General features: G+C 33.4%; 1 protein-coding gene across 2 annotated transcripts in view; it reads right to left on the bottom strand.

The window, feature by feature from the left end:
• Nipbl (NIPBL cohesin loading factor) overlaps positions 1-20,804 on the bottom strand; it is a 167,599-nt gene that overhangs the window by 73,262 nt on the left and 73,533 nt on the right. For both annotated transcript variants that reach the window (XM_055601037.1, XM_055601038.1), the window contains exons 4-9: positions 18,343-18,470; positions 14,642-14,741; positions 13,819-13,970; positions 8,280-8,440; positions 7,488-7,584; positions 4,720-5,346 (exon numbers count right to left, since the gene is read on the bottom strand). In XM_055601037.1, coding sequence (XP_055457012.1) covers positions 4,720-5,346; positions 7,488-7,584; positions 8,280-8,440; positions 13,819-13,970; positions 14,642-14,741; positions 18,343-18,470 — 1,265 coding nt within the window. The remainder of the gene's footprint in view (positions 1-4,719; positions 5,347-7,487; positions 7,585-8,279; positions 8,441-13,818; positions 13,971-14,641; positions 14,742-18,342; positions 18,471-20,804) is intronic.

Genomic DNA, 20,804 nt, shown 5'->3' with positions numbered 1-20,804 from the left:
AAGTAAAACCCATAGTCACACATGCTCCACTTCCAGAACAATATTAAGATATTATCATTGTTACCCAAGTTCCAAAAGCTTTCCAGATAAGAGTGTATACGAAGTTCTTTACATAAATGCCTAAGGAGAAAATTCTCAGAATACTAAAATTATGTTTTATAGAAGAATCCCTTTAAAACACTTTTACATAAGACAATTACTAGAACATAGAATGTCTTAATAAGCTTATCCTTTAAACCTTTATGACAAAACAGAAACTCATATAACTTAATTCTATTTTCAAGGCAAAAGACTTTTGTTGTTGTTTGCTTATTTGTTTTTTTTTTTTTTTTTTTTTTTGAGACAGGGTTTCTCTGTACAGCCTTGGCTGTATTGGAACTCACTCTGTAGACCAGGATGGCCTCAAACTCAAGAGATCTGCCTGCTTCTGCCTCCAGAGTGCTGAGATTAAAAGCATATGCCACTATCACCTGGTACAGCAACAGACTTTGAATATGTTGTCAAAAATAGTAACTTAATACATTTTTTCAGAACTAATATGATTAATAACAGGCATCTGAAGAATTTTGTTAAGTCTGTGGTTCATTCTTTTACACACTTACACAGATACACACACTTTTTATATACATGCATGCATACACAAAAACACACTTTTTGGAAATAAACATTAGCTTAGCAGGTGGAGTTTTAAAGGTCTATGAATTGTAACAAAAATGATAATTTGTATATAAAGCAATGCAGTAAGACTATGAAAGATCTTACTTTTTCTATTATAAAGAAAATACTGTTTGGATACAAAGTTTTAAAATCAACCCTCTCTCTCCTGTGCATTTCCTTTCTTTCTGACAGCCTCATGCTGGTGTGAGACTGATTATGGTGCCCAGGCTAGCCTCAAATTTTTTTCTTCCTGCCTGCCCTCCCGACTATTGAAATTACAGGTATAGACCACCAAACTAGATCTCAATTTTTCATCTGTTGAAAAATACTTCACTTTTTCTATAAAACTAGCAAAAATTTTATCACAGTTGCAGGAGTTGGGTTACAGGAAGAATATTGATTTTTCTGATTTCAGCATCTAATTTGGTTCCCCCACAGGTTTATCCCTGTAAAGAGACTCTACATATGCATCTCTGCCCACTTCTGTTGTGTCTTCCCTATATCATGACTTTCACCTATCAGCGGAAGCCCTCACGTCTAGAGTGATTTTAGTATCTGGAACACCAACTACCTTTAATTCCTCTTTGATATAAGGAATCTTAACATTAGCCATCAGAATTTACCATATTCCTGAAAAAAAAAAAGTGTACAAAGGATAATTTTGAAACCATTTGTCATCTAGCTGTGAATATTTTGAAAATAAGGGCCAAGCTTCTAAAAATTCTTATGCTTATAAAAAACAAACTGAACAGTTACTAAATATATTTTAAATAAAAACTTAAAGCACTTACATCTGAAGTGCTTGGGACTGAAGCATTTCTGATTTTGAGTTTTTCAAACTTTCAAATATGTTCATGGACTTTGTTAGCTGAACACACTTAATCTCAAAATATAAAATTCATAATAGTCTGGAACCTGAAAATTTGATGCTTAATAAGTTTTATATGAGAGCATTCTGGCTTTTTTTTTTTTTTTGAGGGAGGAGGAGAATCAAAGATGCTCAATCTATACTTTACTTCTTATAAGAGTTACAGGCAGAGTATTTTAACAATATGACAAATATTAGAAAGATGGGCCATGTCTTACATTTGCCGATATGGAAAACAGACCATGGAAAAAATAAAATATACAAATAAACTAAAGAACTCCTTTAAGAAAAAGAAAGCAAGAATATTCAGCACATGAAAGATGGATACAATTCTGATAGGTCATCCTAGAAGCAAAATAAACAGTCTTTAAAATTATGAGCAAGACAGATTGAAAAGAAACTTACTTTTGGAATAGTGCAACATTAGGTTGTAATGAGTCTTATAGTGAATGTCCTAGCAGGCAGAAAAGGGTTCTGCCTCTGTGTAGAAGCAGGTAATAATATTAGGTTTTAGTACAACTGGGGTAAAATATATAAGACTAATATAAAAGACTAATTTCTTTTCTTGAATTCCAGTTATCAGCTTCTATTCTTACTTATAAGATATAGGATTTTAGAGAAATCTTGCTCTCATAACAAGTGAATGTCACGGCAAACAACTCAGACCCTAGAAAGGGTCTACAACAAAACTACAGGCTAGACAAGCAGTTCAGAGTGCTCCTTGTTACCAGCGATACAACAAAAGTTCTCAGAACTCTATTCTAGAATACAATAAAAGTCAACTTTAGAATTTAGTCTTAAAATAAAAACAACAGACGAGATGATGAATAATTTCAGGTGAGTATTATATCTTTTCAGGGCTCACTTAACAAAATCAACCTTCAGAAGACTCACACTTTTATTTATAATCTTACCTACAACCTTGGAACACCGTAATACACAAGTTTAATCTCCCCAAATCTCCATATGATTTATCTATGGCATAATAGTAACTGGCATCAGAAAACAACTTAAAAGTGACAAGTGATTGATATGAAGTTTGTACGACCTACTTAATTTTTATAGTCACAATATGTGTATGCTAGCTTTGATCTTTGAGTTTCAGTTACATTTGTTTTAGCTATATAATCACAGATTATGGAAAAACCTGTTTAGATGATTCAAAGTAAAATATATATTACAATTTTCTGGAAGAATAAAAAACTGCAATTGCTTGGTTTTATTTTCCCAAAGAACTAAGGACTAAAAAGTAAGTTTACTAATAGGCAAATTATGCATCTTATTAATTACCTTTATCTTCACCCCACTTTTTAAAAATATTTCTTTTCTATGAATGAATGGGGCAACAGAACCCCTGGAACTAGAGTTATGAAAGGTTGTGAGCCATATGTAGGTTCAGGGACTCAAACTTTGCTGAGTCATTTTGTAGCACCTTCACTTCACTTAGAAAAAAATAAATCTTATTTTGTTTATGTGCGTGTACCTATGTTCATATGTGTACAGGTGCCTGCAGAAGACAGAAGAGGGCACTGAACCCCCTAGAACTATAGTTATAGGCATTTGTGAGTGCTAAGAACCAAACTCCAGTCCTCTGTAAGAACAGAATGTATTCTTATCCACTGAATCATTATTCAAGCCCCTCATTCCTATTTTAAAAATAAAAACTCTGGTTTCAACAAATGTGATATAATGACAATACAGAAAAGGTAACAAAAGTATTTGCTATTTTTTGTTTTTGTTCTTCTCAGCAATACTAAAAATCATTTAAAACAAACCCCCACTTTATTCCCCAGAACAGAATCTGCCATAATATAGATTAAATGTCACATAGAAATTTAATTCTCTACATTACTACTATTTTTGGTCAAGCCAATCACAATTTTGAATATTTGCTAGAAGACTGTCACAGTAGTCACAAACTTTATGAAAATCAGTATTATCAAGAAAAGCTGAAAAACTTAACATGCATATATTTTAATAAGGTCAGAGAGTACAATGCACATTACAATCTATACTGAAACCCGTATCAGAAACTAAAAAAAAAGAATCAGTAATACTCTATTTTTAACAAAGGCTTATGACCAAGGTTTTCAAAATGCCAAAAAGAAAGACCATAAAAGACTCCAGTTCTCAAACCAGGAAAATAAGGAACCTATGGCTCCTATTTATTTTATGATTTAGACTTCAAAATTGTAATAATTTATAACTATATAATATCTGTTTTCAAAAATGTTAAAATTCATCATGACAGGACAGATAACACGAACCTTCAGCATATTTTTTAAAGTAGAACACAGTTTTTTTTTAGTTATGAACCTATCACACAGAAGATAGGCAAATAGGAGTTCTAATCAATATCAGGAAATAAAGTTAAACAGCAAAGCATGCTTTAAATATGGATAACCAAGTGTAGACACATTTGTAAATACATCAATTTCTTAAGTTATTATTAGTTATTTCAGTAACTCATGCCATCTTGCTTAAAATTTTTCAGGGATTTTGTGTCTAGCATTCACAAAATAATTAAGCACTAGAGACTCACTTTTATTTGGTTATGAAGGATGAAATAAGCCTACAAGCTCATAATAAAAGTATACCTTCAAACTGTGCCCTGCTATGTATTAATCTGATAAAAGAGAACACGTAAGTATAATCTCCATCAAAAGATCTTTGATCCTTAGGGTTTGTTATGTAATATTAGCTTAAAACTTTCCAAAATTTACTATAAAAAACTTGTATTATCAAAACAGAGTAATTTTAAACCAAACTATGTAATTGTTTAATAAACATACATATAAGTTCTACTAAGACAAACCCCTTGTATTATTATTTTATTGTTGTTAGTCTCACTTTGTACTCCCAAATACTGAAATTACAAGTATCAACTATCACAACTGGTTTGTACCTGCTTTGGCATAATTAAATGGTAATGAACCTTGTTTTGGCAGAAAAAAAAATTATAGTGTGTAATTCTGTCAGGGTAACTTAAGAGAAAATGAGTGCAATAATGAATGGTAATACTTATTTTAGTAGGAAAGTACAAATAAAGTTATAGTTTAAAATTGGTAATATGTGGTACAGAATTATCAAATCTGATAAGAGTTGCTTCAGATAATGAACAGAATCCATGACAAAAGATGTAAGGGTTAATCACACACATGCCCTGATGCTTAAGTAGTAAAGAGATTCCTTACCTTTATCTTGAACTTCCTTTGAGAAGCGCTCCCTTTCAATGGCTGATTCTCTCTCTATCCGTTCAATTTCAGCCAATGCGTCCAATTCCACCTCGTCATATATCTGCCCCTGTTGTGATACCTGTTGCTGATTCTGTACTACAGAAGTCTGTGGTGGTTTTGTAGCAACTGAAGTGTTCTGTTGTAAAACAGGCACTTGATTTGCTGGAAGGAATGCTGTTTGTTCTTGCTGCGACAAACACTGAGCAGCATTTAGTGGGCGGTTTACGTCCTGTGGAGTAATGGGTGTTTTTGAAGTCTGTCCTGGATACTGCACATTAAAAGGAATATCATTTTCTGAAACATTGCTATTTTCCATACCAGATAGCATATCCTCTTGCTGGTCCATATCTGAAGATCTTACACGAGAAAGTCTTAACGTAAGTTTAGTAGAGTCCTTGGTTGGAGAACTAATTATATCATACATTGCAGCTTTCTCATTCTGGTCTTTTTCATCCTTGCCTAATTTCATTTTCTTTTGCTTTTTTTGTTTTCTCTCTGGAGAATCTAGCAAGATATCCGGAGGAACATCTCGGGGTGACGAACAAGGTAAAGACTGAGATTGTAGAATCAAAGGTGGTCTTGATCCTAGTAAAACAAACAATTCAGCAGAAATGAACAGCTGTGCCACTTCACACATTTTATTTTAATATAATAAAAATATTAAGTGATAACACAGTTAACTTGAATCAAATACTAAGAAATCACCCAATCCAAGTTATTTTGAAACTGTATCTTGAACTCTATAAAATATTTTATGTAACACATCATTTAATTTTTGAGACAAAGACTCACGCTACCCTGGCTGGCCCTGAATTTGCTGGAAAACCAACAATGACTTAGAACTCCTGATATTTCTGTCAGCTTTCTAATGCTGGAATTACATGTGTGTACCGCCATGCTTGATTAATTCATTTATCTTGAGCATTATTTTCACAATCTGCTAAAAAGAAAGCTAAGAATTTTTTATAAAGTTAAGTAGCTAGCAAGCAAAAAAGCTAGGGATCAGATTTTTCTGTCTGAATTTTTACATGGTACTATGCTTTTCTACTTAGAGTTTATGTGGCAAATTATATAGACTTTTGAGAAAGCTATGAACTTTTTATAAACAATTTAAGCCAGGCACAATGGCACACACCTGTAATCCCAGGATTCACATGAGACTACTCTGGCTGGAACTCATAGGTGGATCTCAGTGAGTTCGAGACCAGCCTGATTTACAAAGTGAGTTCAAGACAGCCAAGGCTACACAGAGAAACTGATGTTTAATGTATTTATGCTTTTGTTTATGTTATTTCAATTTAAAGTTTTTTACTGTTTATCTATCTACCCACCATTTATCTTCCCTTAAGTGTCAGAAGAAAAGTGGACTGGTTATTTAGATTAACTATTACAGTTATCCCTATATACTTTGTTATCCCTTCCTGTAAGTCATAAGTAACTTCTTACCTTGACAAAATTTGAATGATGAATATCTGTGATGACTAATCTATAAATAGTTAACCTGAAAGTTGTCTTCTTTTTCAATAGCTGGGCTTTTAAACCGCTCAAAACGTATACATTTATTGAACTACAATACCATACAATGCTGCTGCTTTCTCAATGTTTTTTTTTTTAGATTTATTTTTTATTACTTATAAAATATTCTGTCTGTATGTATGCATACACACTGGAAGGGACCACCAGATCTCATTATATACGGTTATGAGCTACCATATGGTTGCTGGGAATTGAACTCTGAACCTTTGGAAGAACAACTAGTGCTCTTAAGCTCTGAGACATCTCTCCAGCCCTTACTCTGGTCTTTTTTAATCACTCTTGCCTAATTTCATTTTCTTTTCTTTTCTGTAAAGAATCTACTAAAACATCTGGTGAAAAATCCTGAAGAGATAGGTTCAGCCTCTGCTTTATAAAGAATGCCTCTGAGTTGAAACATTAACTGCAAATACAAAGTACTTTACCATATGGGGCAGAACAGCACTAGCAGATGCTGAGACTCATAGCCAAACTTTGGGTAGAATGTAGGGAATCTCATGAAAGTAGGGGAGTTAGAAAGACCTGGAGTGGATAGGAGCTCCACAAGGAGAACAACAGAAACAAGAAATCTGGGCCCTGGGGTCTTTTCTGAGACTGGTACTCCAACTAAGGACCATTCATAGATATTACCTAGAACCTCTGCACAGATTTAGCCTATGGCAGCTCAGTATCCAAGTGGGTTTCCCAGTAAAGGGAACACGGACGGCATCCAGGCCTGATGAGACCAGATAGGCTAGGATCAGAGGGGAGGAGGACCTCCCCTCTCAGTGGACTTGGGGAGGGGCATGGAAGGAGATGGATGAGGGAGGGGGCTACAGCTGGAATACAAAGTGAATAAACTGTAATTAATAAAAAAATAAATAAATTAAAAAAAAGAAATTCACAAGGAAATGATACATTGTTAACTATCTTGCAACTTACTGCCTTTTTCTAAAGATGTGGTCTCACCATGTAGCCTGGGCTGGCCTGGAACTCAGAGATCCACCTGTCTCTGCCTCCAAAGTGTTGGGAATTAAAGGTCAAAAAGAGGACACTGATTTCTAATGATAGAAATCTTGAAAAAGGAGAAAAGAAAAACGAGCCTGTAGAGATTCATTAATATTGAAAAAAAAATGTCAATGAAAAAAAGCAGTAGCAAAACTGTTTAGTTCAATATATGAAATACACAGAAGAAATTCTAGTTATAAAAATACCTTTAGGAGTTCCATCACTTCCAGCAGGGGAACACACTGGCTGCGGCGATCTCAAGGGAAAAGATGCAGCATTCCTCATTGTTGAAGAATCTCCATCCTAACAATAAAACATAAAATTTCTACCTTGACTACTAGGAGATGCTTTATTGAAGTCTTAAAGAAAACTAATAAGAGATACAAATTAAACTCAACAGTATAATTCTGCACTTTCCTGATTTCTTCATGGTATATCTTAGAAGAATTGAAATTATATCCAAAAGAATCAATATATACACGGCAATGAATAAAGCAAACTGACACTACGAGTATGCTCCATTTTGGTTTGGCTTCTATAAAAGGAGATGTGAAGAGCACGCTATGAGGCTGTAAATGTCTTGAGAGCTGAGCCCACTGTCATTGCTGTCATCTTTGGATATAGACAATTTACATAAAAGTGCAGTGATATTCACAATAAAAATTTTCTATATGTAAACTATTTTAATGATAAAATATTAACTATGAAGAAAGGAAGAAGTCTAAGCATATCTTAGGGGAAAAAAAAGCCAAATACTAACAAATAAAAGTTTGCTACTAACAAATAAAAGTTTGCATAAGTACCATTAAAACTGAAATTTAATCTCACTCTATGGATTAAGCCTTATGAGAACAGGAGCCACGGTGTTCATACCTAGATTCTCAGAATCTAGTCTAATTCTCAATGTAGAGTAGATATCCTTCACCTGTGCTATGAAAATGCTGGGCTACAAGACAGACATCAACCATTACCACATTTGTAACTGACACATTACATACATCGCTACTTAGCCTGTGCACCATGTGTAGATAGTCGTCACTTGAGCCATGTCTAGGGTTATCAGCATGATGATTAGCTGAGTTGCCAGATAATGGACCAGAAACTTTGTTATCATGGATGTTTCTCAAGCCACCGGCAACAATAGGACTTGATACCGATGCTGGAATAAAATAAATTTTAAAATATAAAAATTAACTAGATAAATTCTTAGAAAAAAGTTACAAGAATATTTTAAACACAGAGAAGTTATAAAAGATATAATGAACACTTACATATTGATCCTTGACTACATAGCAAGTTTGAAGCCAGCATGAGCTACTTAAGAGCCTGAGTCAACAAATCAAAACCAAACCAAAACAACCACAAACACTGACTACAAATCTTAATACTGTGACAGCTGTCATTCAGACCCATTTTTAAAAGAACTGTACCATGTGTAAAGGCAGGCATAAATACTGTTTTGACTATACTGTTCTAAATGATCTGTGTATAAGTCCATTTATAACTTGTTTTTCATCTTTCAAACAGGGCCTCATGTGACTCAGGATGGCCTCAAACCTGCTGAGAATTTCTCTGAGCTTCTGATATTCCTTCTTATACCTCCTAACTCCTGGGATAACAAGCCTGAGTCACCTAGTCTTATACAGTGCTAAGGACAGAATCCAGGGCTTCATGAATGCTAGGCATATAACTTCTTTTTAAATTAGGTATTACGCTCTGGATTTTCCATTTCTTATGTATGGTCTTAAATGCATTTGTTTTAAACAATTACACATATTCTACTGTATACCTACAAATGTATTTATTCATTTTTATATGGGAAGTTATTTAAACTATTGGGCATCACTGCTTATGACATATACATGAGTCTTTTTATAAATGTATAGGTAACTTCAAAGACTTAGACAAGTGATTAAGATTTCTAGTTATACACATTTGTAAATCTTTCTGAATGCTACCAAATAACTTCACAAATTACTTAAGTCTCTTAATTAATCAGTAATACGTGAAAATTCTCACTGCTTATAGGTATCTACTTACCTACAAGTTTTGTTACTCTGAGGTGAAAAATATTTTTGATAGTCATTTTACATTTCTTAATTAGTAGCAAAGGCAATATTCTTTCATGTATATTGTCACTCATATTCCCTCCTTACTGAAGTCATACAAAAGTTTTCTATATTTTTTGAAGTTTTATAAAAATAAAATTTATTTTAAGTATATTGTGGGTAAATAACCCAATTATGCTTCCTTTCCCAACTGTCTCAGCCCAATTAGTTAAACAAATAACATTCCCCCATTATAAAACACTATTATATATACTATACAGTATATAATTATATATTATCCCGTTGAAACATGTATAAAGCTTTCATTTACTTTATGAGTATGTTTCTACACACTTTATCATACTGCACTTTAGCATGCATTACTTTCCCATGGCTGTTCTAATAGTACAACAAATTTGATTCTGGTTAGATTCCACTATACAATGTTCCTTTCAAAAATTATCCTATCCAAAAAGCGAAGTCTACTGGATGTGGTAATGCAGGCCTTTAATTCCAGCACTCAAGAGGCAGAGACAGGCACATTGCTGTGAGTTAAGAGGCCAGCCTGCTCTACAAAGCAAGTCCAGGACAGCCAAAACTACACAAGAGACACCCTGCCTTGAAAAACCAACCCCCACCCAAAAAAGCTCTGTAAATGTGATAAAAAAATTTTTTTTTAATCTTTTAGCCCCCTTTATGGAAGTTTTAACCTACTGAGCAAAGTAAATAATTTATAAATTATGCAAATTGATCTCCAGAAAACTTGTATAAACTTTTATTCTTATTTAGAATGTAAAAGATTTATCAACTCCATATAAATTTTATTTTAATTTTTACTATATCTGTCTACTCGTTACTTCAAGTTAACCATTATTTTAATAGCTGTTAAACTTTTCTGTGTCTGTTGGTTATTTAATAAAAAAGCCTATTCATCTAGTTCATAAGTTAATATTTATATTTTTGTTCTCATAAAAATTAAGGTTAATCTTTTTCTCTTTTCTCAAATCTAGGTGTTCATTTTGCTCAGACATTGGTTTTTCTCTTTCTCAAAACTATCAATTTGTACTTTTATTATATAATTTAAAAATGTACAGTTAGCCAGGTGTGGTGGTACATACCTATAATTCTAGTACTCAGGGAGACAGAGGCAGGTGGATCTCTGTGAGTTTGAGGCCAGCCTGGTCTACAAAGTGAGTTTCAAGACAGCCAAGGCTACATAGAAAAATCTTGTCTCAGAAAAAAAAAAAAAAAAGTACAGTTTATCAATTTAAAGATTTTTGTTGCAGGGATACAGCTATCATTTAAAAATTAGTAGACATCAACCAAGATTATTTATTAAATAAGTCATTCTTAGATACTGATTTTAAGGTATCATCTTTGAAATGAAAATTAAAACTATTACAGTATTCCAATAACCAGTATTAAAAAAAATCTTAAAAACAGAATCACAGGATGTTAATATCGCTACAAGATATTGGAAAACAGGACATTTGTAGTATCTGCACAGATTATCTAGTAATTACAAAGTAAAAAATACATTTAGATCAGTGAACACATCAGATGGTGATGCCATCAAAAAACTACAAATATGTGCACAACCGGGCCCTATGTACTTCTGGATGTAATACATGACAAAGTATTTATAACTTATGGAATATTCTTGCAAAAATACAAATAACAAATAAATCCATTAAAACATTTCCAGATAATAAAAATATAAGGAATATGAGAACAAATTGAGCCATATTATGGTAAAACAGTGAAGTCTAGACTATGAGATATTTCAAAATCAGTAGAGATCGCTACCTCCCACCACATATAAATTAGAACGAAGCCTAGTAACATAGACCTGTAATCCAGGTACTCAGGAAGAAGGAAGGCAAGTTCAAGGCTTGCTTTGGAAACAGAACAAGTTTACTGCCAGTTTGGGTAGATTAGATTCTGTCTCAAAATAATAAAAGTTTGGAACAATAGTTCAGTGGTAGAGTGTTTGCTTAGTACACATGACACTATACATTGAACCGCCAGTATCACACACAGAAAACAAAGCAAAATTAATACAATGAAGGAAAAAAAAAAAGTACAGAACTGGTTTTAGACTAAGAGCTGAGAGAGCTGGTGAGGTCATGCATACTTATTAATTCCAGTAGCAGATACTATGCTAAGAAGATCAGGGATTCAAGGGTAGCCTGATCTATACTTTAAAACCTTATCTCAAAGAGAAAAAAAATTGAGTTAAAAAAAAATATATATATAACATTTAAGAAACTAGTTTATATCTTGAAAAAGAATGTATGTATGTTAGAGACATATTATGACAAAACTGGTGAAAAAAATACAGGATATGTGTTAGATGATGTTAGAAACTTTTTTAGAAGTAAAATAGTCTAGTGAGTACTTACTTAAACACCAGGCAGTGTAGAACACAGTTCTTTCCCAGCACTTGGGAGGTAGAGGCAGGTGGATCTCTGTGAGTTCAAGGCCAGCCTGATCTACAAAGTGAGTTCCAAGATAGTCAAGCTAAACAGAGAACCTTGTCTTGAAAAAACAGACAGACAAAAAACCTCAACTAATCAACCAACAAATCAACCAAAAGAATGAAAAAAAAAAAAATCTTTCTTGGATGGTGCTGAATGAAGGCGTTCATTGGGCATGATGAGTTTTTTTCTCTATTGCTAATTTTTGTTGTTTTATTTTGTTTGCTTATTTGTTTGTTTTGAGACAGAGTTTCTCTGTGTAGCCTTGGCTGTCCTGGACTCACTTTGTAGACCAGGCTGTCCATGAACTTACAGCTATCCGCCTGCCTCTGCCTCCCTGAGTGCTGGAATTACAGATGTGCGTTACTGTGCCTGGCATTAAAATTTTAATACGAAGTTAAAAAATGCTTTTAATCTTAGCTTTCTCATTCTCCAAAATTTCCTATCACCAATTCTTTTCTGTCCTGCTGACTTACAGTGTATTTTGTGCTGGAGTAATACCTAGGAAATGCTAACCCCTGAGTGATTTTTTTCTCTCCACCCTTTTAAGTTCCTCTGGTGTCTAAGCATTCTAAGAAATGATCCATTACTGAACAGGGCCTTAGACTATATTTTTCCTTTGATTCACTTTGAAAAGTAAATCTATTTTGCTCAAAAAGGGGGAGGGATCTACCACCCAACACCATATGAGTATTTTCAAGCACAAAATTATGTACTTTTCTATATACAGACCTACATGGCTGTTCATATGTTAAAAGTACTCTTTGGGTTTTTGTCCTGACTTACTATTTTTAAAATGTTCCCAAAGCAAGGACTGTCTCTGACATGCACTCAGTCGCTGGCTCTTTGATCACCTCCCCTTAGTGGGGGCGGGGAAGCCTCACCAGGCCTCAGAGGAAGACAATGCAGCCAGTAGATGAGACCTGATTAGGCAAGGTTCAGATAGAAGGAGAGGAGGACCTCCTCTATCATGGACAAGGGGAGGGGCACAGGAGGAGACAAGGGAGGGGGCTGCAGCTGTGATACCAACTGAATAAACTGTAATAAATAAATAAAGAAAAAGAAAGAAAGAGAGACAGAAAGAAAAAGATAGATCTAGGGAAAAAATTAGTATTAAAATGTTCTCAATACCTTTGTGTGCAAGATTATACTAATGCATAGCAAATGTTAAGACTACATTTATACACATGAAGTATGTTCTGCACTTACATTAAATTCAGTACTTATTCCAAATATGTAATTTGCCTCCAAGTTTCTCTTCAAGTTAGTGTAAAATAACCTCAATATAATATTAGTTATCTAGTTTTGAAAACTAGAAGTTGCTGTTTTGATAATGTTTTCAAATAAACTGAGTTTGGCTTTGTACATAAAAATAATAATAACAAGAATAACGGCAGCCCAATATCAGCTTCACATATACAGAAACTAAAACTTGTTATTAATTATGGGAAACAAAACCACTGATATTTGTCCTTTTTTTTCCTTAAGAAATTCTACTCTTTAAATACTTAAAGAGTATAAAAATTTGTACTGCTAATGTATTATTTGGTAGTCATGAAACATTATAATCTTTAAAAGATAAATGATATACGCATATGCTATTGAGAATTGGCAATAAACTGAAATTAGTAATCCAATTCAGCAAATTCTGTATCCAAACCTTTAATTTTCTTTATTTATAAAATAAATATCTAGCTAAAAGTTTTTCATAATATATACTTAATTAAAATACTATAAAAACTCAATTAAAAGAGTCCATAATTTCATGACAAAATACAACTACATAGTAATAACCCAATCAAAGACCCAAAGGCAATGCCCTATTTACCCCAATGATAAATCATCAGAAATATAAATGTAATGTGTTTAAAAAAAATTTAAGCCATAGTTAAATTTTTTTTTGCCAAAGTGTACATTATTATTTTAGTCCATGCTTAAAAAATTATCTTTAAAATGAACGTGCTTGGAGGTATAGCCAATATTTACAATTATTTAGGTAACAACTTTCTTACCTTGCTGCATCTGTGGATGTGTTGTATAACTTGAAGGATGGGAATATGGCATGTATCCTGCAGGGCTCTGTGGGGCATATGGACTAGGCACTGGGCTATTTTGTTGTGGCATAAATCTGTTCCCAGAGCTTGTCTGTGGTGGCACAAACCGGCTAAAACCCAAAACCCAAATGAAGTATATCAGGAAAGAAATCAACAGGCTACTTCTTGAAATTTAAACATGACAAAATTCTTTAAACTCCAATTTATATATTATAAAATTTACACAAATAGAAAAACAGCAAAATAGCTCTATAACACATAAATTATTGTTAATACTCATGAGTCACATCAAATAATTAAAAATTCACTTATGTTAACTACATAAAAAATATTCTATTCAGGAATACTAATCAATGTCTCTTAAACTCTGTCTTCTAAATACTGTTATTTATATCAGTCTTACAAACATGCTACCTTTTTTTTTTTTTTTTTGGTGGTAGTACTGCTGGGAATTAACCCAATAAACCCAGGGCTTGATACATGTTAGGTGAGCACTCTGTCAATGAGCTACATTACCACTATAAACACATCATTTATTTTATCAAACTCATTTTCCATGTAAAATTCAATTTTTAATGTGGTAGCTCCTGTAGTTAGTATATTGTAGTAAAACCACAAGAAACACTTTTAGGTGAACGTTCATAGGATAACTAGGCATGGAAGTACTTATTTATATACAATTCATGAATATTTAAATGTATATACTTGATACTCAGAAGCATATTCATTTACCAGAGAAGATAATATTTAATAAATGGCATATATGTAAGTATCTATTTACCTGGAGGGGCTATGTGAGATAGTGGTTTGTTGGTAATTGGAAGATGCAGGACTACTGTGCATGGAATTCTGAGAAAGTTTATATTGAGACATCATCATTCCTGTGCAAAAGATAAAAAATTAAATATTATTTTCTTCTTACAACAAAAAGCCAACTCATGCTTTTAAAAATGTTTAAAAGTTCCTTTCGTCCAGAAACAGATTTGTTTTGAGAAGTACTATATGGCTACTAGGAAACCTAAATTTCAAGCACCATCAATTTTATAAAAACATAATTATAATGCCACTAGTCTAGTACTGGAAATAAAAGATGACGCTAGCTATTTTTATAGAGCTTAGAATTGAACACAGAGAACCATACACACTAGGCTGGTGCCTTAACACTGAGCTACATTCTCAGTCTTATGTACATATTCTGGTATCATTTAGCCTTAAGACTAAAAAAAGATTTTTTTAAACCAGTTCATCTAGCTATTGTCAAAATACTATAAACTTTCTTTTAATATAGGCCTCTAACTGGTTTATTATTGTTGTTATTATATAGAAACATTTTGAAAATATACTTCTCTTGTACTTAGGAACTTAATTTCACAATGTTAATTGTTTCATACTTAAAGTTTTGTTATTAATTTACCTACGGTCCAAAGTTTATGTTCCTGTAATTTCCACCCAAAATTCTATTTATAAAGCATAATTTTCCTATTTCTCCTTCTAAAATAACTTTTTGCTATTCAGTAGGGATTAAAAGAGTAAATGAAAACACAACGATAGCTTTCATTTTCTTTTTTTTAAGGTTTATTTTTATTTTATTTACGTGTATGATTGTTCGTCTGCCTGTACATATGTGTACCACATGTGTGCCAGGTCTCCATGGAGGTCAGGACACTGGATTCCCTGGAATAGGAGTTAGACATTTGTCCGCAACTATATGGATACTGGGAAACAAACATGGATCATATGTAAAAAGCAGCAAGTGCTGTGAACCACAGAGTTATCTCTCCAGCTACAGCTTTTTCTTCTATTTCTTTTAAACCTGGACATTGCTCTAACATGGCATCTGTTAGAAAGAAGTATCAGAAAAATTCAGTTAATTAAATCAGAGAGAAAATTCTGCAACTAACCCTGAATTTTCTTATATGACTTTCTGGGAACTGTAATCAATAAATTAACATTACTAAATTTCATTTTTTACTGACCTTCCATTAGAAATTCTCAAAGAGATGGTATATATGTTTACTTGCCAATAAGACTACAGAAGGCATTATAGTTCTACAGTCAAGAGCAGGATGAGATTAGGGCTCAAGATCACTTCAAAGACTATCACGAAGAATGTGAATCTCAGTACTTTCCATGTAAAACTCAGTGCAAAGTAGTTTTATTCCATAACTTAATAATTTAATGACTATAATTACTGTTCCTGTTTGTCCTTTTCTTTTTTATTTGAATTGGGAAGGCAATACCATAAGACAGGAATTAGAATTTTTCTCCCTCTCAATTAACAGTCATCACTGAGGCAAAGCTGAAATTACTAGTTTGAAAATGGTGGCTATTTAAATAAAGGGGCAAATAAAATCAGAACAGTTTCTTCACGTGTTAATCACATTTACATTTAGCAACAAAAAGCTATCTTTTTAAGGATGAGAGTTGGTAAAGTACTTGTTCTGCTGTATAAACATGAGGGCTTGATTTGGAACCCCAGAATCCACATAAAATGCTGGCTGTGGCCACACACTTAGAACCCTAGCACACTGTGGGTAAAGGGGAGTGGAGATAGGTGAGTCCCTGAAATTCAGTAGCCAGCTAGCCTAGGCTAGCTGATGAGAATCAGGTTCAGTTAGAGATTCTGTCTCAAAATAAAGTTTCAGAGTGACCACAGTGAAATGCACACACATAGGAACATACCCATAGCACAAATCCATAAAAAGTAACTTATAAAAATTTATTCTTATCTTAGGAAAACGCTTTGAAAAATGACAAGTACTAACAACCTATTTTTAAAATTCTACTTTATCTATTCAGAAGACAGGATATATAGAAATATATAGTAAAAATACATTTTAACTAACAATTATGCAGAATTAAACATAAAATAGATATTTTAAGGTGAATGCTGTAAAACTTTATTACAGTGATTTACTAATCAAATTCATATTAAAAATATAAATTACGAAAACTATAATTAGTATTATTATCTTTAGATTATTTTACTCATCCAAAATTATATAGTCTCTTAATCTTATTAATTCTATTAGGCCTTCTTTTAAAGTTTTATTATTATTTAAAAAATTGTTTATGCATATGTTTTTGTGTGGGGGTTATGTACACCTGAATGCAACTATCTGCAGAGGCCAGAAGAGTGTGTGAGATCTTTTAGAAATGGAATAATAATAAAATAATGATAATAAAAAAAAAAGTCATGGCACCCAAGGTTTTAATTAACTACTGAGCCATTTCTCCTGTTTCCTATTGTTTTTTAACCAGGCAATTTTATATTCTCTTTTAACTACAGTGCTTTTAGAATGCGTAGCTTTACTTCCTTCCACCACCGCTGTCTTCTAACTGCACTCCAGTTGACTGGTTCTAGTACACCCATAACCTGACTCTGCCTACCTGCTTTTAATTTGCTGAGAGGTAAGAGGAGAATAACTGAGTTGTGAGGAATGGGTAGGAAATATGCAACTGCTTTGACAAAATAAAACAAAAAAGAAAATTGGATTCATACAGAAAAATACAAACAAAATAAAAGGCAGTATTATTTAATATTCACACAGAAAAAGCACTAACAAACAGAATGGAGCATTGCATTGCTGAAAGTAAATCAGAATGATTCTGATGATATTCTTACATACAGTTAACCAGTCAGCTAACTTCTGCCTTCGAGACTTGCCTAAACTACTTTAATACCAAGAGCCAAGGTTCAATTTGGATTTACTAAACAGTTAAATTCCAGAAGACAATGCTTCTCTAGCTTGAAGCTACCACTTAGATACAACAATTGTATCTGTGATGGATACTAAATTTTATCACCCTTATAATACTTAGAATAAATCAAAGTTTAGTTACTAATAATATAAACTAATTTTTACTGGTAAGGCAAAATGAGTATTATGTCAATCCATAGATAAGCATAAACATCATTAATAAAATATTTAATCATATATGTATAAAACACATGATCAAAAGTTTTTTTATATATTTTCATTATTACATAAAGATTTCAGGCTGGAGAGATGGTTCAGAGGTTAAGAGCACTGGCTGCCCTTCCAGAGGACCTGGGTTCAGTTCCCAGCACCCACATGGCAGCTCATAACTGTCTGTAGCTCCAGTTCCAGGGGATCTGACACTCTCACAGACATACATGCTGGCAAAACATTAATGCACATAAAATTAAATTTAAAACAATTTACTGAAAGATTATGAACTTTCTGATTTTCTAAAAGCAAAATTTCTAAAGTTCACTTAAATACATTTCAAGATAACTCAAAAAACAAAACAAATAAACTCTCAAAGTTTTGTTTAATTCCACATTAAACCACAAGGATATTAAGTATTAAGTTTCCTTCTTCCTCTTGGTGTGATTTAAAGTATAAACAGACATTTGTAAGTGACAAGCCAACTAGTTAAAGACACTTGAATTTAATCATGTATAAAACAAGTTCTGATATAGGATTCATAAATATGCACTATAAAAAAGAACCTCACCACTTTGTACATATCTGTTCTGCATGCTTTTCTCCCTGAAAACATTAGGACTCCTTGCCAGGACGGCCTGCAACAAGACCGGTATATCTCCTTCGGGATCATCACTGCCAAGGTTATCTTTCAGTTCTCTGGCAATGAAAAAAAAATTATAATCATGATTGATTTCTTAAGATTTACAAATAAAAACGTGTGACTTCAGTAGCCCAAAGGTATGACTTTAATTACTTTTTTTTTTGGGGGGGGGAGTGGGGGTTCGACTTTCAAAAATGCAATTTCCAGAAGAAGTGAATTAACAAGGAATCCCTAGGCAGCCCTCCCCCTCTTTAGTTTTCTAGAGCATGGGGAAAGGAAAGCTGAAATTATGCTTTTATGGAACTATAAGTTTATTTAAGAATGCTTATGTTAATTTTAAGACAGTCAATTACATATTACTTAATAATTAAAAATATGGAAATGATGATGTTAAGTTGCTTTTTCTGGACTTGGAATATACTGACTATCCCTCATGTGTGACTTTCTTGGAATTGTTCTTCCAATGAAATATTTGATGCTGGCATACAGGTTATATGATTTTCCTATCTTATCCTGGGTTTTCAAATAAAACAGTGGTGCAAAGTATAAGCAAACAAGTGATAAACTAAAGTACCAATTCTCAGCAAACATCTAAATAATTAGCAAATTAAATTCGATATACCTGTTTAGAAACAGTGTCTTCAATTTTACATTCTCCTATCCAAATACTAAGGCCAACCCTGCCTAGCTTCTGAGGCCAGAGAGCATTGGGTGCGGTCATGGCGGTATGGTACTAGACTCAATTTTGCTTTCTAAATATCACTTTTCAACATGGAGTAAGCTGAGAACTGATGTCTGAAAGTTGTCTCTGCAGCAACACTCTCACTCATCCTGGCAAGTACATGGCATGCAAGCATGTGTATATGCACAGAATCTCATTGTACCCAACAGTAAAGACCTCAAAGGCGGCACCCAACAATAAGATTCAATAAATTCCAGGAAATAATCTTAAAGGAATTTCCTATAAAATAAATCCTAAGTTTTATTTTCCTTTTTCCTACCTCCTTAAATAGTTAGAAAATACTGAAGAGTATGCATAGCCATAAGCAGCTGTTAGTATCTAGACAATGACATTTCTGGAGTGATTCAAATATGAACATTATACTTCCTTCTGGCTGTAAGCAATCAATTCTTAGTTTCTCCACCAGAAAAGCCACATTTAATAAGTAGTTCAACCGAGTCAATTTGGAATTGTCCCCCAAATATGTACTGTATCTAATATGCTTCCTCTTTGCTCTGAATAATGAATCTTTAAATTTTAAAAATTAATTAAGAATGGAAGGGTATATAAATACTATTTTAACAGTAGGTTATAACAGGATAGAAGTGATAGATCTTGAGAAAAATTTGTTATTGTATGTGTATATGAAGTGTACGTGTGCATTTGCAGGTATGTACATGACAGAGATAAGGAGATCAGAGGACAACCTTGTTGAGTTAGTGCTCTACTTTCATCTTTATGTGTATGCTAGGAACTGAACTCTGGACCATGCTCTTTATCCACTAAGCCATCTTGCTGGACCCAGATTTTACATTTAAATACATTTTTATGTTGTTAAGGTTATGAAATATGCATTGCTTTTGTAGTGATAAACATATAAGTACACTCTTGTTAAGCCCAATTTTATTTTTAAATTCTCCTGTATGAAAAATAAACACCTATGTTCAACTGAAAAAGAATTATTTTACTTTCCATGTAGTTAATTTTTGAGGTCTTGTACTCAGCATCATATTCCAGTGTCTAGACAATTTAATTTCTAACAATATTAGAACAGGAGTGGTAAGTTTTATGAGCACATTTAAATCTTTGTGCAGATGATTCAAGATCATTTCTACAAGTTGAAAAGATCTACAAAGACATGCATGGCTCAAAACTGTTGTCACAAATTGACTATGGCCTACCTAATTCTCTTTAATGTTACATCAAAATGGGCTATACTCTCACTTGGTTACTGATGTTTTCTTTTTTTCTTTTTTTGAGTTGAGGTTTCACTAAGTAGCCTTGGCTGGCCTGGAAATTGTTAGGTAGACCTAGCTGGCCTCAGATTCATAAAGATCTGCCTGTTTCTGTCTCCTGAGTGCGAGGACTAATGACATGTGCCACCAACTCCTAGATGGATAGTGACATTAAAAAAAAAAAAAAAGTATGAATCTGCATGATGGGTCCTAAGTAATTCTGGCCTTTGGGTGGCTAGGGGAAAGAAGGGCAGGAGGTCGAAGGCCAGGCTGGATTATAGGGTAAGATTCTCTTTATAACCAAAGGTAGGCTGGGGCTCTCTGGAGCTCTACTTATACAGCGCACACCTACCATGCATGAGACTGCATCTGACTGCCAGCACCAGGCAACCTGCGCATGGAGGTGCACACACGGAACCAGACAACCTGCGCAT

Source organism: Psammomys obesus, unplaced genomic scaffold (assembly GCF_907164565.1).
Source record: "Psammomys obesus unplaced genomic scaffold, mPsaObe1.curated_primary_1811, whole genome shotgun sequence".
In the NCBI taxonomy this organism is placed as follows: Eukaryota; Metazoa; Chordata; class Mammalia; order Rodentia; family Muridae; genus Psammomys; species Psammomys obesus.
The sequence above is the reverse complement of the archived record's forward strand: the minus strand, read 5'-3'. Positions and strand labels throughout refer to the sequence as shown.